Here is a 27,061-nt window from a genome sequence, read left to right as displayed (position 1 = left end):
AGCTTTTCTATTACACAGTTGTAACAGATCAGGATTTATTTTAAAATTAATACAATAATTCTTTTCTTCCTCAAACACAGGTCACCAGTTTATTGAGCAAGCTGAACTTGCTAAACTTCTCAACCTTTTTCTGAATGAATTAATAAATAAAATCACTTAACATCATTTTTTAAAAAGAGTGGTGTATCTAATATACAAAAAACCCTGAAGAACATACCACAGCACGCAGCTAGTTCTCTGTCATTTAGAAATGGCTTCAACCAGTCCCTTCATCCCTCCTCATTCCGATTTTGTCTCTCAAAGTCTTATCTTTGACTCTGGCCAAAGATTCCCCAACACGATTCAGGATATGGCTATCCATTTATGCTCTTCACAATTCTTTATCTTCTATTTGATCACTTCTCAAATCCATATATTCTCTTTTTCATAGTCTCTCAATCTCTTCTTCTCTCATTTTTAATATTTCTATGACTTTAATAATATTGTTTATTTTATAGTCTGTATGTAATCATTCCATAATTGAAACCCCCGGGATTCTGAGACCACCCTTTCTGTGTCTTCTGATTGTTATTCATAGCACATGGTTTACTTCTATGCTTCACAAGTTTGGATTCTGAGCTCTTTCTTGGCATTGCTGTATCTGTGGCAATCTTTGGAATGTGAGTCATACATATGTGCCTCAAATGTGATTTTGTGTTTACTTCTGCCAGGTACCCTACTTTTACTAACGCTGAGCAATTTTTTACATTAATCTCTTGAATGGAAGGTTCCCAGAGCATGTGAGGAAGGTAAATTTGAATGCTTAATTTGAACATGGTATGGGCCCATCGTTATGAATTCTCAAGACATTTCCCCCCACTCGGCACAGGCACAGATAGACAGAGGTGCTTCCGCAAATTCTCTCTATGCTTATGAGCAGAGATATTCTAGTCCACCCTAGTGCTGTTGCTGATACACTATATCCACTGTCTAGATAATAGTAATTATAACAATAACGAGAAAAATGAAAAGGAGTCAGAGGATAGTGAAGCACAAGAAGGAAAAGGAGGAGGAAGAGGAAGACCTACAGAGCATGCTCTGGGGGTCAGGCACCCTCCTAAATACTTTAACGCATGAATTCCAGCCCACAACCTAACTCCAGTGTCCAGTTTATGAATGGACCCAATCCATTCCCTCTAATCTCTAAGAGTAAAGATGTAGCCAGAATTAACCTACACACCCCACCCATTCTCCCATACTGTGGCTGATCTTCTCACTCCTGCCTTACCAAAATTCACATCCCCAACAGTCCCACTCCTGTTGAACTGAACTCAGAATCCTGGGTTCAGCAGATCTAAGACCCAGAATAACTGATGGAAAAGGTGTTAACATTTCAAATTTATCTCTTAACAGTGAGCCCAGAAATCATGAAACTATTAATGGGAAATAGGTGGTCCTAGTAATAACATACCTTCAGAACAATCATGAGCCCTGGCTATTGTTCAACCATAATGATGATACCCAAGGCAAAACTGACTCTTCTCCAAGAGTGCTGAGTCCCTGCCAGACTACATGAGTGGACTGAGGGTAGAATCCTTTCAACTGTGATCACTAGTTAAGTCTCAGTGCCTAACTCAGTGCTCAGCACTAAGGGGTAATCACCAAACCTCCTCTATGCATTTATTGTTAAATCAATAACATAAAAGTTTGGTCTGTGATTGATTTATGCAAATTATACATTGCAGTATCAGTAGCAAATACTTATGTAGCACTTACTATGTTCTAGGCACTTCATGCATGCTAACAAATTTAGTCCTCACAACTAAATTTTGGGAGTTGTCATGTTTCAGATTTTAAGAGGTCAAATGTGATTGTAGGAGAAGTAGGATCCACTGAAGGTTTATATATATATAAGAGCACATCCTATGCAATTCTTTTTTTTTTTAAGTTTATTTATTTATTTTTAGAGAGAGAAAGAGAGCATGCATGAGAGAAAGAGTGGGGGAAGGGCAGAGAGAAAGGGAGAGAGAGAATCCCAAGCAGCTCTGCCCTGTCAGTGCAGAGCTCGATGTGGGGCTCTATCTCACAAACATGACCTGAGCCAAGATCAAGAGTCAGACGCTTAACCAGCTGAGCCACCCAGGTACCCCATCCTATGCAATTCTTATTGAAAATACCAACACAGACCAGCACTCCTCAGAAAAGCGGTAAATTACTCAGTTCATCAAGTGATTCTGTTCCAGCACATTCAAAAGCAAGGAACAGCGATCATTTTACGAAAAGGGCAGGGTGGAAAATCTTTTAGTCTTTGCAGGTCCTATGATACTTGTTCTATCTGCTCAACTCTGGTTTTGCGGGAAAGCAGCTATAGACCGTATGTAAAAGACTGAGCACAGCTGTATGCCAATAAACCCTTATACGGTGTAAGAAAACAGAGGATGCACTTGGACTGCGAGCCATAGTTTGCCAATCGTTGGAAGAGTAACTTGTGCTCAGCTCATATTTTTTCCTAAGAAAAAAAAAGACTTTACCTTTATCTTCTCATTGTAAAAAACCTAAAATATTTTTTTTTATTAAAAGAAAACAAAGAGGGTCAGATCCTTTAAAAACCATTAAAAGCGGGGAAAAACTTTATGTGACTTTTGCTATCTGTTTCATAATCTTTTTCAGTTGGGCTCTGCATTCTTGTTCAAAACACCAAAAATAACTGAAGAAAGCTGTTTGGACAATGGAGAAATAGCTGTTGAGGCGAAAATGCCAATATTATGCTTAAAGGCAAATACCACTTTTGTTTGGGAGTTTGCTTTGGATTATTGAAGAAACGTACAGTAGATTGAAAACACGTAACTATTTCACTGCACAGCAACTTCTGTTAAGGCTCTCAACCCTTGAAACTAAAATTCTAAATTATGTGAAATATGTCTGATTGTATCTTAGCCACTATCAATGTCAACCCTTGTACCAAAAATTGTAGACCATAAATAGAACAAACAGCAACACAGTTCAACGTGAATTCTGGGGCTAGCACATTTAGAAGAGGGGCTGTGGCAAGTGGTACATTAACACTTGGGTGGGGAAGGCCTTCTGGTTGCCAGTGGGCCCCATGAACGCTCCTCCTCAATCTCCTGGGAGCCCTAACTCTGGCCTGGACTGTCACCACTGTTTACAATTTATGTCTTAAGACAATTCTCCACAGCCAGTGCCCTCAGAATCCACACTGTCTCTGCACACACCTCACAGGAGCCCCTGCCTAAAAGAGGAAGCCATCTTTGTTTCCACAAAACTGCTCAGAGTGTTTGCCTTAGCCCACGTCCTGATCACTGCAGTAAAGACCTTGAAACAGCTTCTGCCTGACAGTGGGCTAAGGGAAGGTCCTTCCATAATCATGTTTAGTGAGTAAAGCAAATGCTTTGCTGAAGGACCAGTCCTCCAGATGTTCATTTACATAAGTTATCAAAACATGTGTCCACATTACTCTTACTGTTTCATTGTCCATTTTCCTGTATTTAATTCACTTCATTTAATCCTTGATTTTAGAAGGGCAGGAGGAAGGGGAATCAGGGGAAAAAATGAAGAACTTAGGATATTTAGTAATATCTAGTTATACCTAAATTCTGGGACCAACTCTAATCCATGGATGGAAGACAGATCTCACCTTGAGTGCCATTCTTTAAGCACTGCATGGTGAAGAATGCTAAGCTAAAACTCAGCTAAGAGCTTACATGTAGAATCCTCCATAAAATATATATACAAATCTCTCTTTTCAAAAATGAATAGGAAAGACAAATCCAAAACTAATGAGTTTGGTTACTTAGAAGGGGTGAGTAAAGCTAGGTAGATGAAAAAAGGGGACTGATACTTCTTTTGAGTGTTACCTTTTGTATAATTTTTTTTTTTGCTCTTGGAACCACATTAGTGTTTTACATACTCATAAATTAACCTAGCTGTATTAAAAATGAATAACAAAACCACAGTGAATAGGGAAGAAAAGAACTAACCTAAGATCCTTTTGAACACAGATGTTTGTTTTATTGTAGACCCACACTAAAGGCAAATATTGAACTCTAATTAACAGATATTTTTTACAGTGTGTATAGATTAGAAATCCTAAAATGACTTTTATGATTGAGCATATAAGCAGATATATTTAAGATTTTGGGAGCCATCTTTCCCAAATCCCTTGCAAAGGGATTATAAATATGGAAAGGGGAGGGGCTAGAATGAACCCCGTGATATCAGTCTAAAGTAGATACAAGTTGTAGCTTTAAGACAGATGATAGATAAACAGAGGAGTGTGTGTGTGTGCAGTGCATGTGTACTCTCAGCTAAGAGGACCTAGAAACAATAACAACCTAGAAGCAATGAGCACATCTAGTGCCCACATCTTGGTATCTAAATACCATTCTATGAAAAGAAACCAGAATTTCTTGAATTACTGATTGATTTCAGAGCAGGACAGAAAAAATACAAGAAGACTCTGCAATGTAAGGTTGGAGCCATAAAGTAAGAAAAGCTTAAAGAATGATAGGCATAGAGCACAGCTTGAAATAGCTCCCACTGAACAAATCTGGAAGAATTTGAGCATCAAAATAAATAATGATAGTAATGGATTTTAATCCATCCCATAAAATAAGAATCCATGAGTCCATTTTGATACAAATAGACAAATATATGTGGGCAAAGGGAAAGATAGCCCTTACAGTAGGAAGCCAGCTAATACATGTAAACAATGGAGTGCAGAAAATTACCATTTTTATAAACACTATAGTAGTAACTCATTGAGGCAAGAATCATCAATGAATGTTAAAACAAGTGCGTAAAAATTTAATGAGAAAAGCAACATATGCATAGTCTCAAAAATCTCTTCTCACAAATTATTTATTGTAATGAGAAATATATATCTGATAGATTTCATATCAACCAGGAATTTGCAAGTCAGGAAGTTCAGCTTTAATACTCATATAAGAACAAGACCTTGCATGCATTCTATGTGGGCGGTTGAAATTGATACTTCCCAAGTAAAGGAAGCACCCTCAAAAGGCTATACCCTTAGTGAAATGATGGACTAGAAAAATATCTACTTTCCAGCAAGGGCAATAACAAAGAGTTTGTATTGGCCTAAGCTCTATGTGGAAGAAAAGTGTCTCTCCTATGAATTTGTAACCATGGACAAATTCTGAGTGTTCTAAGACAAGAAATTAACATAAATAGTTACTACCTAAGGGTACCTCTCTGGAAAGGCACACCCCTAAACCATACTGTGAAGAATTCCCACAAATGAGCTCACAAACCAACGTGACACATCAAACAAGAAAACAAGCACCATGAATGAAAACCAGCATAAAAAAAGAAAAGAAGAATTTAGCTCCAAAATACTTTAGATAATATAATTATTGGGCTCAGAATATAAAAGAAACATTTTTGAAATATTGTAATAATTCGGGGTGCCTGGGTGGTTCAGTCAGTTAAGAGTCTGACAGTTGGTTTCAGCTCAGGTCATGATCTCATGATTCATGGGTTCAAGCCCTGCATTGGGCTCTGGGCTGGTGGTGCAGAGTCTGCTTGGGATTCTCTCTTTCCCTCTGTCTCTGCCCCTCCCCTGCTCATGCTCTCTCTCTATCTCAAAATAAATAAACTTACAAAAAATTTTTTAAAGAAATATTGTAATAATTTTTAAAGCACTAAAATAGAACAAAGTACCATAAAAATTATTAGCAAATTTATTAAAGAACTAAATACAATTTCTAGAAATGAAAGATTTATTCATTGGAAAGAACACATTAAAAAGCAGATTTGAAAAAGGAAAAGAGATAATTAGTGCACTAATAGAAAGGCAAAGGAAGTTATCCAAAATGTCACTGATAAAATCACAGAGGTAGAAAATATGAAAATGAAGAGATATAGATCATTGGAGGAGACTATCTATGATAAATCTAATTTAAATACAGAGAAAGAGAGGAGAGAAAAAGGAATAGATAACTGAGAAAAAAAATTTTGAAGCACTAAACGTTAAGTAGTTTTCAAAGCTGGTGAAAGATAGAGCTCTTAGTTCTGGGAGCACAAAGAAATCTGTAACTAGGTTATTATAGTGAAACAATAGAACACCAAAGAAAAAGGGCAGAATGTCTGAAAGGCATCTGGAGAGAAAAGAGAAACTACCTGAAAAGGAATAATATTTAGACTAACAACAGGCTTGTCAAAAACAGGAGCCAGAAGATAGTGACACATCTTCTAAATAACCGGAGACGACAGCTAATCTTTCAACACCAAGTGGGAGGTGAACATATTTTTGTATGAATAAACTTGAGTTTACCAACAGAGATCCTCTCTCTGTATCAGAGATACAAGATGGAATGATGAGCAAATAAATTCATAAACATGGGAAATCTTGATATCTGGACAAACCCTGACTGTTAAAATAATAATTACTTTAAACTGCATACTTCATGAGGCAAAAAAAGAAGCTAAATTTAATGTATCTGCCTTGAGTGGTGTAAAATACAGGAGATGGATAGTTGAAGTTAAAGTATTACAGAATTTTGTATTGGTTAGGAAAGAGTAAAGATATGGATTAGTTTTAGCTTTTGATTTTATATGTATGTTAAAATTTAATTATAACCATACAAAAAATACAAAAGGACTTTAAGTCCAGCAGAGGGGAAAAATGTATTTAAAAAAAAAAACAAGAAAAAAAAAATTGGGGGCACTCAGGTGGCTCTGTCAATTGAGTGTCCAACTCTTGATTTCAGTTCCGGTCATGATCTCACAGTTTGTGAGTTCGAGCCCCATGTTGAGCTCCGTGCTGACGGCTCAGAGCCTGGAGCCTGCTTCAGATTCTGTGTCTCCCTCTCTCTCTGCCCCTCTCCTGCTTGCTCTCTCTCTCTCTCAAAAATCAATAAACATTTAAAAAAAAAGGAAAGAATTTAGTATAACCAGTATGAATCACTCAAACTTAAGGCAAAGGCAGGCTTTGAATTCAGGGAGGTAAATGGCATGCTGATGCAATTTGCCACTAGGCTGTCATACCTCCTATATGTAGTCACATGGAAAGTTTTGTCAATGCACAGAATAAGAAATACAATATGGCAGGCTCTGCATATGTGTCTGTATATTCACAGAAAAGTGACTGAAAAGTCATCTGCCAAAGCATGAAAATAAACACTGAGTGTTTATTGCTGGGTGACAATACTTTTTATCCATTAGTATTCTACATTTTTAGTAGACCATTTATGTATCTTTGCATTCAGTGAATCTTTACTTAGATGCCTGTTACGTATCAGAAATTACTAGATACTCAGTTCTAGATACTGAGGAGTCAGTGAGGAGCAAAAACAGACAAATGGTTGTTCTCTCAGATCTTACAGTCTAGTGGAAAAGACATTCAAATTATAAGTAAATATTAAAAAAAACAAATTATAAGTAAATATAAAATGCTATGAAGGAAAGCTAGTTGTTGTATGAGGGCATGTGAAGAAGGAGATCGAACTGAGCTTTGCAGGAAGAAGAGGACGTATTTAAGCAGCATAGTGATGGGGAGAGTATCTCATGCAGACAGTGCAGCAGAGAGAGACCAGATCTTTAAAGGATCTGAAAGAGAGCCGGCAGGGCTAGAAAGCAGTGAGCTGTTAGATGAGGAAGGTGAGGAAGATACAGGTAGGTTCCAAGGGTAGGCAGGGCTTGGAGGTCTAGTTAAAAATTCTGGCCTGTATCCTAAGAGCAGTTGGAAGCCACTGAATGGGTTTTAAGATGTGTGTGGGGAGAGCATAAGTTCAGATTTGTTTTTGAAAAGATTGCTCAAACTTCTGGGTAGAAAACAAATAGAGGTTTTGCTAAATAATCCTGTACACCAGAAAAGAAATGGCATTTGACATGGAAAGAAACGAACAGATTCTGTCAGTATTTCAATAAACAAAAAAATTCACAAGAACCTGGTGATGTACTAAAGACGGAGAGGAAGTGAGAGAAAAGTGCTGACAGTTTCTACAAGTGAGGAAGGCAGGAGTGACATGGGGATAGAGATAGACATCTCTATCATCCGAAGGAGAGTTCCATATCAGATCTGCACTCTTCTGATGGGGCGACGGCCAGGTATGTGTGTATTGCTTGTGTTATTAAAACTCAACTGCCAAAATAAGCAAATAAAAAAAATAATCTGACCTTCTTCTGGTGGAGATGGTTTGTTCCCATTTCCTTTATCCACAATCTTGACTCTGGGTTTTGGATCCTTTCTTTTTTCCAAATCTTTAACTGGAAGGAAAGTAGAAACACAGCAACATGTTATGTTAATGTCTGAAAGAAAATATTCAGTGAGTTTTACTAAAACCTTTGCAAGTATTGAGAGTATTAAGTAGAAATTAGCTCCATGGTAGAATTCCACTCCCAAAGATTAGAACTGCTATTTTATTTTAACCTTGTCATGGGAAGGTGTGGAAAACACCTAAGGAATTACTTTGGTCAAGGACTCATTATGGGCAGCTGTATCTAATAAATTCAACCTTTCATCAACTGCTATGAAATCAGCATGATTATTCCCATTTTGTACATGACGGAACAAAGGACTAAGGAATTAAAACATATTTCATAAAACCGGAAAGTGTTGGCTTAGGATTTAAGCCAAGTCTTCTGGTCTCTGAACAAGGTCAGTGAGTTGGCCTTCGTTCTAGGAAGATCATGTCCAGAAATATCTTCATTTGGAGTTGGGCTATCTGCGATAGAAGGTAGAGAATCCAAAATAATTTCCTTTCAAACTTAAAAAAAAGTGTCCCTACTAATAAATAGTAGTATTTCTTTGTCAATTTCAGTATAAAATTAATACTGAATTAATTAATACATCTGTACCAATCTACTCCCTCATAGCTTCACTTTCCACTGCTTGAAACTCCACAGCCATTTCCTGCTATTGCTTGGCACGTTCACTTGCTTGAGTCAGTCAAGACCACCACCAATGGTGATGGTTTCTGCACAAATAAAACCCCCATGAAAAGGCAGAAGCTATCTTATGATGAGATACTTCATTTAATTGTTGCATTCACTTCAAAGAAATCAGCAAATTTATTGCACCGTGGACTATGGAGGGGAAGGAATGATTTTCTCCGAACCATTATTCCTGCTTTCTCTAAGGTGTTATTCCATTAATGCTATCTCTATCATTCCCTCCTCTCCTCCTCTTCTTTCACTGGCTTCGATCCCTTTGCTGAAAGAGTTTGAGACTTGCCAACTGCCAAGGTCATGTTGCTCTAGTTCTGCTATTTGTTTCCTTAGAAACCTTCCTTGGCTTTCTGGTACCCTAGAGGTTAAATTCCAAGATTAAAAATAAAAATAAAAATAAAAATAAAAATAAAAATAAAAATAAAAATAAAAAACAGTACAAGATGCCTTGATCCTGCCATTCCCACTGAACCTTTAATTTTCTAAATCCTTTTTTTTTTTTTTTTTTAGACCTCACTCTCTGGCTTTTTTATGAGTTTTGGCCACTTTGGAACACCCCCTTCTGTAAATTCTTCTCCTTGTGAGTTTTTACAAAGGCACTATCCTGGATTTTCTTGTACTCCTCAGACCCCTCCTTTACATTCTCATTTTTGGGCGCCTTTTTCTGTTTTCCATTCCTGAAACATGATCATATACTAAAGTTGCCTTGCATCTCCGTACAGCCCGCCTACACTTTTATCATCCCACAAGTGTAATGCTCACCCTCCTGTGGAAATTTTCCAAATCTACATCTTCAACCCCACCCACCCATAGGCCATGGCCTCAAATTGCTTACATTCTGTAAAAGAAGGCTGCAACTTTAATGTGAGAACAATTGTGCCGAGTAGTGATAGAAGCAGAAATAGATCTGGCAAAGAATAATTCCAGAGGTGGAGACTCATGGAAACTTCACAGAGAAGGTGACATTTAAGCCAGACTTGGAAAGATGAAAAGATGAACACAATTTTGTAGGCAGAGATTAACAAAATGTCATTCCAAAATGACAGGAAAATGGTGGCCAAAAAGAAAGTTTGCCAAATAGAGCCATAAACCATTCTGATCTATATCTATATCTATATCTATATCTATATCATCTATATCATCTATATCTATCTATCTATCTATCTATCTATCTATCTATCTATCTACAGCAGTCATCTTTCAATTTTGCCCTTAGGTTACATATAAGATGTAATACATATGTCATACCAAGCTGCTGTCTTCCTCATGCAGGAGGCAGACTAAATTGGAAAACAGACTGTCATAAGCAAAGTGGCATTAATCATAACAACAGCAACCTTGCCCCTAGTATGTGCTGAAGTGAGTTAATCCACACAGTAATAGGCATATATCATTACTCCCATTTGCTGAAAACTGAGGCCATGCTTGATTTGCTTGGCCAAATATACACACCAAATCAGACATGCTTTTCTATCTTCAAACTCCAAATATTGTTTCTCATGCTTCCCTGTGTTCAGAAGATGGACTCATGAGGACCTCAAGTCTCTACACTAATTATAAACCCATATGCACAGCATTTGTCTGGATCATCATTTTCTTGGACCCAACCATGAAAGGCTTCCAGGGAGGGGAGACCAGACTGATAGCTCCATTTCACAAGGAGCAAAACAAAAAAGAAAACCAACCAAAGTTATTTTAATTTCATTGTTACAAACTTTTATTTGGGAAGAACTAATCCCTCCAGCTTGACAATAAAAACAATGCAGCTAAGAAATATATATGCTTACATATAAGTTATCCCACTAGTCTTAGTTAGACTGTCTCACTAAGATTATTTCAGTTTAAGCAAGCTGAAAACTGCATTTCCTTCTTTTAAAATGTTTATTTTGAGAGAGAGAGAGAGAGAGAGAGATTGAGTGCATGAGCAGGCAAGGAGCAGAAAGAGAGGGAGAGAGAGAATCTCAACCAGGCTCTGTGCTGTCAGTGCTGAGCCTGATGTGGGGCTCGATCCCAGAATCTTGAGATCATGATCTGAGCCAAAATCAGGAGTCAGACACTCAACTGACTGAGTCATCCAGGGACCCCTAACTGCATTTCCTTTTGTGTTTTGAGGAAATAGCTATTGGGAAAGCTTTCTAAGGTCACCTGTTTCTTACGCTGCTCAATCAGCGGAACTATCTGAAATAATCAATCGCAGTAACTTCAGCCTAAAATAAAATGTCTCCTTGTCTTTTTACTGCTTCTCACAGATTTTAAGAAGTGTTATTTTGCTTACTCGGAATGTCCAAGGCCAGAAACTGAAGTACGGTGCCATAAAGGGAGACAGAGACTGATTTATATGGAAAATAACATAAAAACCTTTTCCAGAGGCTCCAGACAATGTGAATCTCAAAAGAATGGCATGTTGAAACATCTCCCTGTCCTATTGACAGGTGGATTTACCAAATGTCTTTATTCAGAAGTTTTAAGAGGTAGCTGGTTTAAAAAGTTTTTTTTTTAATAAAAAAAAAATCACAAAATACATGTCCTAAAACATTACTTAGAAGAGGAAGGAAAAAAAAAAAAGGAAAGAGGGGCAGAAAATCCAGATAGAACACTGCTACACACAGAGTTCTAGAAACCACAGCCTCCCAGATTTGTGGATTAATGTAATGGCATGATTTTAAAAGCTATTGTTATTTGAAATGTCTAGATTTGCTTCAAAATTAGGGCAGAGTGGTGGGGTGGGGGTATAATACATGAAACAAGACTGGCCATGAATGGCTCACTGCTGAAGTGACTGACGGACGGATACTTAGGGATTTATTATACTATCCTGATTTTTTTTTTTAACGTTTATTTATTTTTGAGACAGAGAGAGACAGAGCATGAACGGGGGAGGGGCAGAGAGAGAGGGAGACACAGAATCGGAAGCAGGCTCCAGGCTCTGAGCCATCAGCCCAGAGCCCGACGCGGGGCTTGAACTCACGGACCGCGAGATCGTGACCTGAGCTGAAGTCGGACGCTTAACTGACTGAGCCACCCAGGCGCCCCTATACTATCCTGATTTTTAAAATGTTTAAAATTATCCTTTAATAAGTTGGATTTTTTAAAGAGTCTATATTAACAATGAAGTAGCACAGAAAGTTAACTAGGACAGGCCTCTTCTGTTTGCATTCACGATACACAAAACTTTCCCGTCCACATTTAAACGGCCCCTCCCAGGAAGAGGGAGTTGCTGTGGTCTCTGATCATGAGAATATAAGGTCACAGGGGAAGGGATCTGCCATGTTCCCAGTGCCTAAAATAGGGCCTGACACTTAGTAGTCATGCAGTATATATTTGGTAAATGAAAAAAATAGTGAATGAATGAATGAATGAATGAGCATCTTCCTGAAAGAATCACTGTCTGTATGAACAACTTTTAAACTCAGTATAAGGAAAGGCTTTCTAATGCAGATACGGACTGGGCTACCTCGGCGCTTTCTCTCCTGCTTAGAATATCCCTGCAGGCCCTGCCTTTCCCTGTCTGCCCAACTTATTATTTGAGAACTGTCTCAAATACGAAGCCATCCCCCGTCCATTCTCATCCTAGCCCATTGTTGGGGCGGAGAGATCACCTCCCTTCACAGAGCCCTGAATGTATGTCTCTAGCCAATACTTACCATATTCACAAGTCTGTTTGTCATAGGACTTGGCACGTAACAGGCCAATGATAAAAATCAGCTGATTAATTATTAGAAAAAGTTAAATTCCTTATTGTATAGACTGTTTACATAGGGGCTGGACTGGCATTTGCTAGGGATACTATAAAGAAGGTACAGGCATCATCTGTTGAGTCACTCAGTAAGTATTTATTGAGCACCTGCTACGTGCTGGGTAGATGAGTTGTCTGGGTAAGGTTCAGGGAACAGTGTTCGGAGGAGCATTTGAAAAGTAAAAATTAGGGGCACCTGGGTGGTTCAGCTGCTTAAGCATCTGACTTTGGCTTAGGTCACGATCTCGTGGTTCGTGGGTTCAAGCCCCACATCGGGCTCTGTGCTGACAGCTCAGAGCCTGGAGCCTGCTTTGGATTCTGTGTCTCCCTCTCTCTCTGCCCCTCTCCTGCTCGTGCTCTCTCTCTCTCTCTCTCAAAAATAAACAAACATTAAAAAAAAAGTGTGATGTAACTTTAAAAAAAAGTAAAAATTAACGGATTTAAGTAGGCATGCAGTGAAATGGGTAAAGGGAGAAGCAGAGGTGCATCAGTGACAGGAACTCATGGAAGATTGTACTAAATGCTTTTCAAGATCTCCTCAAATCGAAACAATCCAATTTTAACCTAGCACAATGTTTACTATAGGCAAACTCAGAGCTGAACAGAGTCCCATGCTGACACTTTCAGAACTGTAAATACGTACTTCTGAATTGGCCTTGGGCTGGCTTGCTTTCTTTGTCTTTATTGTATGCAATAATTTGAACCGAATAATTCTGGTCTGGCATAAGACCTTGAATAATTGCTTTAGTTGCAGTGTTCTGGAGATTCAATTGATTGGTTTTTCCACCTATAATAAAACAGAAAGATAAATCAGTACTAAGAAACAGGTTAACTGTATACATTAAGAAAATTTATTAATCAAGCAATCAAGACATTTAAAAATATATACGATGGTGCATATGTACATTGCACTTAACTTTAATATATTGTTCCTTCTCATTCTTAGCTCTACTCTTTGTATAACTTAAACAGTTGTCTAAATAGGACAAAACACATTCAGAAAAATCATTCATCACAATGCATTATTGCTTTTATATGCTAGGAAAAGTCATAGTACAGGATCAGAAGACAGTAAGCCCTTCCCATCAGATATATTCTTCAAGGAAAGAATTCCACTTAAAAGTGCAGGGAAAGGTATGGGCAGACTGAATGTCATTGTCTACAGTGGAATTTTTGCTATAGTCTCTCTAAACTGAGTCAGAGCATCCCTGAAGCACTAGCAATTTAATTATCTCAAATCTGAGCATAACCGGCTCAGGATGTTGATGGAACCAATCATTGCCTGGCTACTTAAAAGTTAGCTTGGTTCATGAAAAGATTTCAAACCTCCATGATCTCTCCATCAAATTAGACTAACATCTAAGGCTTTCTTGGAAATACTGTTGATTAAATATTCAACTTTCATGCAAAATTCCAAAGATAGCTTTCTTTTCTGATTTCTAATAGCAATTACTAAGTCTGAGAAAGGAGAAATTTAAAACCTCTGCCTCACTAACACTAATAGCAAAAAGGATCTGAAATCTGCTGAATGAATTAAACATAACACAGATTATAATAAATTTTAATCATATTCTCATAAAATTAATTATGTTATGTCTGAAATCTGAAACCTTTCTCTTGCCAAAACCCATTTCTTTAAATGCATTTATGTCGGAGATGTTAAACTGGTTTCACAAAGTTCTATTGTTTAAAACTCATCTCCTACAAATACTTACAAATAAATCTTTCCTAATGTGTGCATCACTAAAAAAAAAAAAAGCGTCTTAGGATACTTTGTATTAGAGCCCCACTCTGAGAGGCATAGGGTGTATTATTTTACTAAAGGCCTTGAGAATCTTGCAATAAAAAAGCTTTAAACTCTTTAAGACAGGAGTTCTTAACTTTATTTGACCATTAAACCATTAGGTTGTATAAGAGCTGTAGCATCTTTCAGATTACCATGGACCATGCTTTGGGAAAGACTGATATAAACAATACTTGGAACATCTCTTGCAGTGTTCAAATGTCTACATTTTGTGTCTAGACGCGTTTATTACTCTCTTTATTTACTCTGTTTATGTTTTATCAAGGAGATATCAGAGTGTCGACACTGTGTTATTGGCTTGGGTCACGGCAGCAAGGACATGGGGTCACTGGAAAAAATGTAACGAGTATTCATGAAGAAATCATTTGCTTTCATTCTCGATTTTTAGTTTGTCTCTGGAGGTGTTTAAGCAAGAGCTGGAGGTCTGCTTTGTGGGTATGTTGTGGTGGAGGGGATTGAAAGATCTGGCTGAGCTTTGGTTCCAAAGCTACACAAGTCACTTCCAAGACTCCCTGATTCCTTTATGACACCTACGTGAGGTACTCAATAGTTTAGTATTATCAGCAATTAATCAGGTAGTTAAAACACTGATAACCTGAAGGAAACAAAAAACAAAAAAAGAATAACCTTTCAAGATCCAATATGGGGAATTCTCAGAGGTACCGCAAATTGGAAACTTGTATTTTGACCTTTAAAGTCATGATGTTTAAGAATCTCTTTAACTTGAATTTCCCATGATGACTTATTTTAGAATGTAAACTGCATTTTCAGAAGTCAAAGTTATTTCAAAAGTGGGCCATGCTTCAAAATGAAAATTCTGAACCAGGCTTGAGAATGAAATACTGTTTTCTGCAAGTGAATCACTTCTGTGGGCCACCATGGGAAAAGTTGGCATCGGTAACACTGAACCAAGAATCATTCTAAGGAGCCTATGGGTAATATTTGTTAGTAGAAGAAGGTTCTTTTTTAGTAGTGGCCGAGCAAGAAACCAGGTGTTTCATCTGCTTGTTTTAAATCCACCACTGGGTAAAATGTCCACAACTATGAACAACAGAGCATCTGTTGACCTCATTAAATGAGTTGCAGAAAGGTGTCTAACAGCAAGGAGTCCAGGTTCTTATAAATCTCTTTATCACCAATAGAGAGGAAAAAATTATACTTATGTAAATATATATTATACAGATGTGTTATATGAAATATTTGTTATGTACTATGTGAAAATGTATCCTAGGAAAGGAACTGAGGTCTGAGAGACGTACTCAAGATCATCTTTAAATCAATCATGGGTGAATATGATTGAGCTCCTACTATTTGGCAGTCACTCTTTTAAGTGCTTGGCATTTATAAATTAATTTAGTCCTTACAACAAGTGTTTCCCAAATTTAATACGCATAGGAATCCTCTGTGAGTCTTGGTAAAAATTAGATGCCAGTTCAGTAAGTGGGGGGTAGGGACCAATAGTCTGCATTTGCTCTCAACTGATGCTTCCGCTGCTGATTCCCAGAGCACATTTTGAGTTCCAAGCCTTACAACAACTCCATGAGGTGAGTACTAATGCTGTTTGTGCATCTTGTGTAAGAAGAAACTGAGGAACTGAGAGACTGAATAACTTGCCCACATGACATCTTACGCCCCACAGAACCAAGTTCTAAAAGCAAGCAGTCTGTTTTCTTGATCCCTTCTTTGTCTCCATGACCACCATGTGGCAGTGGAGATTCCTCCACATACTCTGTATTATTTTAGTTGATCAGATGTGTACAGTAAAAACATAAAATAGAAGAAAAAAGTCAACCAAAATTTGATGTATAAAAATTTACATAACTACTTTATCTTCATGATCAATAAATTTAACTTTTGTCTTTCCTGTTTTAACTTATCACTTATTTTTATAATGTATACTTAGTTTTTATAATTTTAATGTGTAATTGCTGAATAATATACTATCAAGTTAATGAATCATAATTTACTCAGCTGGTCACAACCGTCAGCCTTCCAGATGTATTGGATTTTTTTTTTAAGTGTCAACACACCAAAAATATTCATCCTATGTCAAAAGAGAAGTGGTGAAGATTTTAATCTGGAAACTTCTCCTGCGGAGAATTATGGTGAGCTCAATAGTGACTCTTTAGACTTTAGGAACATTATTTCCTTGATTAGAGGGTGAGATTTCAAGTTCAAATATTAAATTAAAAAGAAAACTTTCAAAAAATCCTCTTACAAATGATTTTAAAGCAACACTCAGTATTTCACATTTTTAGTTATCTATGTGTAAAAAGTTGCTAATACTCCACAAAATACAAACAGCCCTATTTTACCTGAAGCTGGAGTCACAAGAAGTTTGTATCCACCAAATTTTCCCCTTGGAGCCTTCCATGAAATCTGTATACTGTCCTGAGATAATACATTATATCGTAACCTTGTGGGTGGAGCCACTGAGAAAGAAAAACAAAAAATTGCTTAAGTATTGAAACATTTAAGTTTCCATTAGTTAAACTGAAGAGTCAAAGTAATGAAATCAAAATATATGACTTCATCAACCTCAAAATATGCTCTTTCTATAACCCCATTAATGAATTGATCAGTTTGCACAATGATACAAACCCAAGAGTATCTGTTTCTTAAGAGATAAGCATTTGTCAAATAGTATTGACCTTATGACAAAAAACTGTGACTTAGGGTTAAAATTTAATAATCTGGTCGACTTTAAACTGAAGGCAATCTTGCAAAATGTGTTCATTATGTTACAAACATTGTGTGTGTGTGTGTGTGTCCCTACTTGGAACATGTGAGCTTTTATAATCTACTCTCCTGGGGCCTGTTTCATGCCTTCAGGTTTTTTACTTTCGTAATCCAATATATTTTATGATAAGGTCATTTGAGAAGGCTATCATGGACATATTAGAGTAATAAGATCTTCATTTAAAAACATCTGAGAAAGAGATTAAAAGGGACCAAAATAAAAAAGACCAATAAAAGATAATTATGTTTTATAAACTTTGATCCATTCTTGAAATTTGGCTGATTTGTATCTTTTGGCAAGACCCATAGCACATGGTCATGAATCATCCCAGTATATTTAATCTTTTCTGATAGTTCACACAATGGGTACGTCTATATTACTTTTTACGTATGTCATTCAAACTTCAAAACATGTTTTTGGAACCCTACTATCAGTGTCCCAGAATTTCAAAAGAAATCCTTTAAGAAGAAGATTTTAATGATATAATATCGAAATTAGTTTGTCAAAAAAGAAAAGTTAATGTGTAACAGAAAAGTTAGCACTTACTACCCATTTTTATGCCCTGCTTTTCTTTCTCACTTGAGAAAACACAGAGGGGGAGGAAATAAACATTCTCTTTCACAGGGATGTAGCATGACATGGAGTTTGGACACAAATTTGATTCTAGTTCTGTCACTTATTAGATAAAGAACCTTGAGTAAGTGATTGTTTCTTCCAAAGCCTTATTTTTAGAAAAGGTGACAGCAATACTTTCTGCACAACACAGATGGCAATAGACAATAGGCTAATGGATACAATGTATTATAATAGGTGGTCAGTAAATGTTTGCTCCTCTTGCCCTTACTTCAGCTAATGGGTGATCTCAAAAGCTCACTGGATTCTCACAAAAAATACACAGCTATCCCAACTTTATGTATAAAGGAACCAAAGAGAAGCTAGAGATGTGTCCAAGTTTACATACTGGTGAATGACAAGCTCTGACCCCAAGCAAAATGCTCTGTTTCTTTGGCAGAAGAGCCACATTAAGAAGGCACCCTTTATTGAGCTAGGTGAATGAGTGATTTACCTCTCTACAAACTATCCACTCATTCAAAATCAATGAGCAGTGAAGGACACAATCAAGAATAGTTATTCTCTGGGGTGCCTGGGTGGCTCAGTTGGTTAAGTGTCCAACTTCAGCTCAGATCATGATCTCACGGTTCACGAGTTCAAGCCCTACATCGGGCTCTGTGCTGACAGCTCAGAGCCTGGAGCCTGTTTCAGATTCTGTGTCTCCTTCTCTCTCTGCCCCTGCCCCACTCATGCTCTGTCTCTCTCTTGAAAATAAATAAAACCATTAAAATTTTTTAAAAAAGAATAATTATTCTCTTCCTGTTGTCCTTTACTACCTCTTAGCAGAGAATGCTAGCCATACAAAACAAAAACATTAGCTTACCATTCTCAATTTGACATGAATGGAAGAGTTTACATTTCTCTGGTTTATGGGATAATATGGATTTATCATAAGAACAACTACACTGCAATTCAAGAGGAAGATAGCTGAACATAACATTTGGATGAACAGAAAAACTATTACTATTTTGCTCAGTCTGGAACTTGGGGAGAATAATGTATTCGTAGGTAGGCTCTTATTACTTATGGAAGAAAATTTAAAATAAGAATTAAACCATTTTAAACAATATATCAAGTGTCTCCACCAAATCTTGCCAGTGGGCTGCTAGACATCATGGGCCAAGCTCATGAAAGAGTTCTGCCTGAACGCCCTGGTGAAAGACAGCTGACATGCCTGGGAATCGTCAAGTGAAAAAGTACAGTAAATAGGATGAGGGCCTCAGGTCTAGGCAGTTGCAAGAGGATCAACCCATTCTGTTGGTACCCCAGGTGTGCAGACTTCTCAAGAAGGGCAAATAAGTCAACCCAGGATTCCTAGGTTAAAGATTAGAAATCTTTACAGCATTCTCTGGCCAGGCTACTGTTCTTCAAATGTGGTCTGAGTTTATAGCCTGACACATTTTTTTAGTCAACAGCCACAGCCTTCTGAACCTCCAGGAGAAAGTGATTGGGATAACAATGGCCATGCTCTGATTCCATGCCCAGAAAATACAGAGGGTGCTCCAGACCCAGAGGGCACTGGCTTCCTTTGAACTGCTCAAAGAAATACAATGTGAAGCAACTGCAACAACAATATCCATCCACGTTCAACTTTGTAAACAATTTATAAATGATGCAGATGACTACAGTCCCATTACAACTGCTAGCAAAAAGCAATACCACCATTTTCTTTGATCAACAGACCGCACCTATTGCCTATATACGCAAAAATACTCTCTCAATCATTAAAAGAAAATCTTGGGTAGACACAGAGTTCACACTTCCTTTAGGTTTTTGCCTATCGGGGAAAAACAGTGAACAGAAAAAATGCTAGTTAAGAAAGAAGAAGGCATGAGGTCATAGTATCAAACTTCAAAATTAGCTCCTTTTTCTCTGTATGGAAGACACTGGGACTTGTGCCAGAGCAAGGGTAGCAAGACTGATAGAATCATTGTAAACCCAGTGCACAAATAAATGTCTCATGGAACAAAAAGTTGTGGATCTTTAATGCCAGACCCATGCTTTTTCTTTCTGCAGCCCAAAGGAGGTCCTTCTATACGTACACTTAACTTCCAGTGATAATTACACTCTCTCTCCCTTTCAAACAGATAAAACTTAAAGTAAATTTTTTTAAGCAACTCCAATTATTTATTCTCTGCTCAAAATCAATCACATAAATAAATGGTGTCATGGTAGATAGAAATAAGATTCAGTTTCTCAAACATCTCACATACTTTCCTAAAAGCCAAAGAAGCCAATGACATCTGAAGTCTTTTCTTACTGGGATTTCCTCCAGCAGGTGCCCACCATCTTCCTTCTAGAAAGTTTCTCCACTGGACCATGCCTTTTCAATTCACCTCTGAGACCTCAAAGGTCCCCATCAGATAACCTCCAAGCACAAAACAGTTCAGATATATCCCGTCTCATCCCTTTCACCTAAGCTCCAGACCACCCACTACCCACCAGACATCTTGTCCTGGATGTTCCACAAACAGTGGAAGCTCCACATATGTGTCTGAGACTGATATCATCTTCAGATTAAACTTGCTTCATCATTTATTCTTTTTCAAGTTTTTTTTCTTTTAATATTGAGAGAGAGAGAGGCAGAGAGAGGTAGAGAGAGAGGGAAAGAGAGAATCCCAAGCAGGTTCTGCCCTGTCAGCACAGAACCTGACGCGGGGCCAATCCATGAACCGTGAGATCATGACCTGATCTGAAATCAAGAGTCGGACGCTTCACCGAATGAGCTACCCAGTCACCCCTATTCTTTTATTAATGTCTTCAACAAATGTCTACTATGACTGAGGCATTGATCTGCATCAGAGATATAGACACCAATAAGAGAAGTACTGAAGTATAGGTAAACAAGCAATTATGACGAAAAGGTACAGAAGCAATAATAACATGTGAGTTGAAATTAAAGGTCCCGTCTACTGAGCAAAAAGCCTTACAGTCCTCTTTGATATTTCCCTTTTACACCTCCCTCCATATCTAATCAGGAAGGAAGTCTTCTCTCTTCTACCTCTGAAATGGTTCTTGGATTCACGCTCTTCTCTCTGTTCCCCCACCTGGCTCAGACCCTCAACCTCTACTTCCCAGACACGTTAGTATAATCTTCCAATGGTCTCTCCTACTTAATTCTTATTCCCCAAGCCACTATGGGTCACAAATATGAGTAGCAGCGATATTGCTAAAATCAGAGCTGTTTAAAATCCTCCACAATTTGGCTCCAATCTACCTTTCCAGCTTTGTCTTTTGCTACAGCCCCACCCCACACACAGAACTTACATTGTGAGTTATCTGTCTATCTGACGGCATCCCTGAAAGCACCCCAGAAGGGTCTCTGTGCGATCAGTTACTCCAGCAACGACCATTTCTGAATTAGGTTAGACTAAGATAGTGGCTCTGAAGGGCTTTGTGATTTGCCTGCTCTTTGTTCCTAAGGACCTGTGCTTGTATCCCACAGTTTCGATGGTGAGTTACCTGAGATTTCTAGTACCACTGCGGAAAGTGTTCTTACATTAATGTAAACAGGGTAAGCAGAATTTGTCTAACTGTTCCCTGTGTGTTGCATGAAGTAGTCAGAAATACGGTCTTTTGCTCAGTGTTTGAACACTGTTCGAGCCTGCCAAGGGTCACGTTCCATGCCTTTGCAAACAAGCACGCCTCACTTTAAGGAAGCAGGGTGTGGTGGTTCTTAACATTTGACTTTTCTCCGACTGTAAATTCCAAGCATTAGACATAAACACTCCTAAAACAACTTTCTTTATCTCATTTACATTTCCTTGCTAAGCTGATGAATGACGATTTCTGTACCAACATTTCTGTTTCTGCAAGATTATCGTGTTTACCCAGTAAGGTAGTTTTGCTCATTTATACGCGTTGCGCGCTTACTCCGGAGGTTAGCACACTTCTTCTGCAAAAGGCCAGATAATAAATATTTTAGGCCTTGGGGGCTATACAGTTTCTGTCACAACTACTCAAGTTCTCAATGTGAAGCAGCCACAGACATATGTAAACAGATAGCTGCATTCCAATAAAACGTTAATGACAAAAGCAAGCAGTCTTCTGTTATTTGGCCCATGAGTGGTAGTTTACCCACTCTCAACATACTTTAGAAAAATGAGTCGAAACCAAAAATAAAGGTGCAGATCCCAGTAATACAAACAGTAGATTTCAAAAATGAAGTTCAATGAAAACGAAGCTAGAAATAGCCGGAAATGCTTAAAATGGTGTATCAGCAGTTTCTGTCAGACTCTTAGGAAACTGTACATTGTGTGATCAATTTTTAAAGAAAGGAACAAAATAAGGACCAGGTATCAAGTGGTAGAAATATTTTGTAGACCTTCTATTTAAGAGACAAGGCGTGACTCAGGTACCTACATACACACATTATAGCTCCCCATTAATGGAACTGATTTGGTAGCATGCAAATTTGGCTTCTGCCAATTAAATCTGCACAGCCTTTTCAGAAGCATGTGAAGAACGAGCTATTCAACAAACCACCACAAAATGACTATGCTCAGCCACTGGTGAGGTCTTAACCGTCATCAAAGTTGTGTGGCCCATTTCTACAAGGCAAACAGTTGGTAAAACTGAGTAAAAGCCAACATATGACCCTGCCTAGAAACACAGTAGAACCAGTGAAACACTATTAGGGTAGGTAAGATAAAAAATAATAATCGGAACCAGTGCAGCTCGAGTCCCAGCCCTAATGATTATCTTAAAGTTTTGCGTTACCTTGACCCTGGACAATGGTGCAAAAATAAGCAATTGCCAGAAAAGCTGGAAACAACCGGTATTGCATGTCGCACTGAAAAATCTTCATTTTATCCTCTGCTTTTCACATGAGATGCAGCAATCCTGGAAATAGAGAACACAGGAATGTTTTGAGAAGCCTGAAAATAATGTATATGCGTCCTCTAATACCGGCCAACCACCCAACACGGATTAGTAATGTCAGGAAGTAATTCATTCTCCTGGGCACCATATACTTCACTCTGAAATATGAACTGATAAAAGAAAACCTTTTGAGAAGATGCTGTAAATGGAGAGAATGATCTGAAAGATTTGGGAAAGAAGTTCAGGAAGTACTTTGTGACTCTTGTGAGGCATAAATTGCACAGTGAATTTTCCAAATGGTTAAATTCCAAAAGTTTATGTGAAATGAGCATTATAAATGAGACAATCACAATTTCCTTGACAGGAATGTGTTCCTCCAGGATTTTTCACATAAAGTCAAAAGTCCTTCTATTTGCCTACAAAGTAAAGATATATAGGACCTTTCTTCTGGTAATTAAAGAGAATTTGAAAAACCACTTTGTGCTAATACTAAATCACTGTTCTGCCTTTATTTCACTGGGCTGAAAAATCTGTAATCCTTTCACCTTTTCTTTTAACTTTTTTTGTCCTACGTGTAAATCTAAAAACTCTTCCAAGGTTTTCTTTTTCACGAGGAAATCAATGAAAGAAAAACTCTAAGAAAAAGAGAAATGAAAAGGGGCAGAAGAAGGTACGTAAGGAAGAAAGGAGGGAGAGAGGGAAAGAAGAAGTGTGAAGAGAGAAGAAGCAAGAGTGACTGGTCAATTTACGAGCGCAGTCTACAAATTGTTGACCATAATTATTTTATAAGCCACTACAAAGGAGAAATTCCAAGAAATTTCCTCAAAGGATAAAAAGACATCTGAAAAGTTTTCTTCTAGCTAGGGCATTTTTTCATTCATATATTCATTCATTCATTCTCCAATATTGTCTCACAAAAGATCTCAGGCAAATTTCAGATAAATAGCAAATAATGTTTTTAGTATGTCCATTGTGATATTTAGAACATATTTAATTACACAATTTATTAGCAAAATTGTGTGATCTCTCAGCTTAAACCTTATCTTTCTTGGTTCTTGCTCCCTTATCAGTATTCAAGGGTGTGTTTCTGACTTCTCTTCTCCCTCCAGAATAGAGAATCTATATATTTATCCACTTTGCGGGAGGTTTTTTTGAGAACAAGTTTTTGTTTTGTTTTGTTTTTTTTACTCATCAATGCTATGTTTTGTTTTCTGATTTATTTCTGCGCGTATCATCAGGAATTGCTTCTTTTCGCTTTTCTCTTATTGTTTTATTTGCTTTTTGTTTTTCTTTGTGATTTTCTTTTTGTCAAATCTTAATGTGATATTATTCTTTATTTGAGGCCATTAATTTTCCTCTGAATATGCTTTGGCCACATCATATAAGCTTCAACTTCCTTTTTAACTGAAGAGTTATTTCAGTGAACGTAGTAAAGCCTAAAAGTCTATGAACAGAGAAAGCAATAGGACTAATGCATTTAAACCTCTGAGATTCTGGTGTAATTCCAGAGTAATACAGTGTATATTCAGAGGAATAAATTGTATTTCCCTCAGGCAATCATTCAAAAACAAATTGGGGGGCAAGTACTTTTTGTATAATACCCAATGATAGTCTTGTGTACAACTCTTTTATGTTGCCAATAAAAGGGAAATCTGTAAGCTTTGATATTCATGTAAATAAACAAGCTAAGATCCTGTAATAAAAATTTTAAAATGTGCTCAATTGTGCCTAGAGACCCAAAAAATATCTTCTCCTATCATCCTACCATAGTTCCAAAATACTAATTACAAAAGAATATTTCTTTGGGGCACCTGGGTGGCTCAGTCGGTTAAGCGTCCAACTTCGGTTCAGGTCACGATCTCGCGGTTCATAGGTTTGAGCCCTGCATTGAGCTCTGTGCTGACAGCTCAGAGCCTGGAGCCTGCTTCGGATTCTGTGTCTCTGTCTCTCTCTCTCTCTCTCTCTCTCTCTGTCTCTCAAAAATAAACATTAAAAAAATTTTTTTCAAAGAATATTTCCTTGGACTGAAATATTCACATACTGGAAGCTCCTTAAAATTCCAAATGGAAAGCAATACATTAAGTGCCTATTCTAAAAGAATAAGCAACACATTAAGTGACTAATATATGTATTTATTATATATATATTTAGCATTTTAGCATGGGTTGATTCACCACAGATTAGTAAACCAACCATTTGTCAGAACACAAAGGAAATTGAATAAACAGTGAGCAAATTTTGATACATTAAAGGAGCAAAGACCTTGGGGCATATATAGAACCCTCACTCTACAAAGGCAAGAATAAGAGATGGATTATCCAAAGAGATATGAGTGGCACTTATGTAGACAGAAGGCATGAATACAGAGGATTTCAAAAGATATGGGAGTGGGCTTCAGCCCTAACACAACCAAGAAATCAGTAAATCTGCCAATCACCCAGACAGCTGTCCTGTACAGCCCCCAAAAAACCATACCAGCAGAATCACCCTCTTAACTCAAACAAAATATTCTAAGATTTTGTACCCCAACATTATAACTGTAGGTTTCAACTAGAAGCAGGCAAGGGGAAGAAAGGTAAGGAAATAGGCCACATTTGTGTTTCCGGCATACATTTTAAGATCAGGGGACTTTTGGTTAGATACCACATGATAGGATTTTAACATAGGAGAAAACGATCCTTTTACAAACCATAAGCCAAAAGACTTTCTCTGTTCTCTTCAAAACACAAGTCCTGTGTCCAGGTGTTTTGAAGCAATAATTAACGCAACACAATGGAAGCTAATTTGCATTTCACAAAATTTAATTTTAATTAATTAATTAACCAATCAACTATTCTACCCTACTCTTGGTAATTTAAAAACAAACAGTATTATTTAGATGGAAAAAATTGTGCCATAGCTTATCTTTAAATCTTCCTTTTTGTTGTTTACTTTAAATTAGGATGAGTAATACCATATTGAGAGAAGTGGAATTTTAGTTTTCCCAAGGTTTTCTGCCAAGTCTCCAAATTTTTGGACAGTAAAATAGGGGCAAGAAGAATCCCAATTCCTATTAAAGTGCCATGAGACACTTTAACATTTACCAAAATGTCAAAGCCTAATTTGTTGAAACTTTGCCCAAAATCCTGCCCAACACAAATAACTCTGCCTTGGTTTTTGTTTTTGTTTTGTTTGTTCATTCGTTTTATTTTGTTGGTTTAAAAACATCATATTAAAAATGGGTACTTAGTTCTAAGTTCAGAAGGTATACACCCAATTCTGGGAAAGTTGATAATGTTTAGTATAAGTTGTCTCAAAACACTGTCACAATTTTGTGGTCCATAATTTAAAACTATCCCAATTAGGGCTAATTTGCCCTTCTACTTCATGTGTTCTGTTTTATTTAATCTCATTTGTATAGTTGAGATTAATAAGGAGCAAAGGCCCTGAGTATAGCCAGTTTTATCAAAATTCCTTAAAATATTTATTCTAAAGTTTTTGTAAACCACTGATACACACACAAACATACATACACACAAACACTTGTACAGACTTACACACACATGTACCTTCCAATCTTGCATAATGTTCTCTTCAATCAGTGCTGACTTACAAAAAAAACCCAACCAAACAAACCATGAACTTCAACAAAATCTTTGCTAGCTATCTGGCATTTGGTCTTGAGAGAGTTTATTATTTGTAGTATTGAGATTTCCATTCCAACAATCTCTTGTTGAGAGTCCCACTATATAACCAAAGCTCTCTACTTGCTACTAAGGAAAATACAAAACTTTATACTATACAATCCCTGCCCTCAGCGATCTCACAATTTTATTGAAAAGAAAGATCACGAGCAAATACATTGCAAAGCTTAATAAAAGTAAGTATGAAATAGAAGAAAGACTTAGCACAAAGTGGTAATATAAATAGAAAACTGGGAGTTAGGAAGACAATTCTGCCAATAATTTGTTAGGGGTCCTTGGCTAACTGGTGTAACCACTCTGACTTGGTTTCTTCATACAAAATGTGCAAATTAGCATCTATCTGATACAGTGATTGAGATAATGCAGATAATGTATTTAGAACAAAGGTAGCTCTCAGAAAGTTCTAACTAGTTCCAAGTTAGCAACACATTCTAAGAACATGAAGGACAAGGGAATGATAGAATCAATAAATTTTGCTACTGGAGTAAACACTAAAGGAGGAAGGAAATGCAGGATGTCTTTATCTATCCCATCATGTTACGGTTGTAGGACTAACTTGGCAAAAGGCTTAGGTAAAAACCGAAGACCCAGGTAATGACAGAGACACAATTATTCGCATGAGTGAACTGCTTTAAACTTTTCAAAATATGCTATCCATGTTTTATCATTTCCTACATGACAGCTCAATATAGATTGAAAATCATCAACCATACGAGCATGTGAAAAATTTGACTTAAGAGCAACTCATAGACTTAAAA

The 27,061-nt window shown here is 37.3% G+C and overlaps 1 protein-coding gene across 6 annotated transcripts in view; it reads right to left on the bottom strand.

The window, feature by feature from the left end:
• COL14A1 (collagen type XIV alpha 1 chain) overlaps positions 1-27,061 on the bottom strand; it is a 211,852-nt gene that overhangs the window by 172,224 nt on the left and 12,567 nt on the right. For all 6 annotated transcript variants that reach the window (XM_042923826.1, XM_042923825.1, XM_042923829.1 and 3 more), the window contains 4 exons: positions 22,519-22,641; positions 16,763-16,879; positions 13,287-13,430; positions 8,137-8,226 (listed from right to left, as the gene is read on the bottom strand). In XM_042923826.1, the coding sequence (XP_042779760.1) occupies positions 8,137-8,226; positions 13,287-13,430; positions 16,763-16,879; positions 22,519-22,606 (439 nt within the window). In that variant the 5' untranslated portion in view covers positions 22,607-22,641. The remainder of the gene's footprint in view (positions 1-8,136; positions 8,227-13,286; positions 13,431-16,762; positions 16,880-22,518; positions 22,642-27,061) is intronic.

Source organism: Panthera leo, chromosome F2 (genome assembly GCF_018350215.1).
Source record: "Panthera leo isolate Ple1 chromosome F2, P.leo_Ple1_pat1.1, whole genome shotgun sequence".
Taxonomy (NCBI): domain Eukaryota; kingdom Metazoa; phylum Chordata; class Mammalia; order Carnivora; family Felidae; genus Panthera; species Panthera leo.
This window is presented reverse-complemented; position numbering and strand designations above follow the sequence as displayed.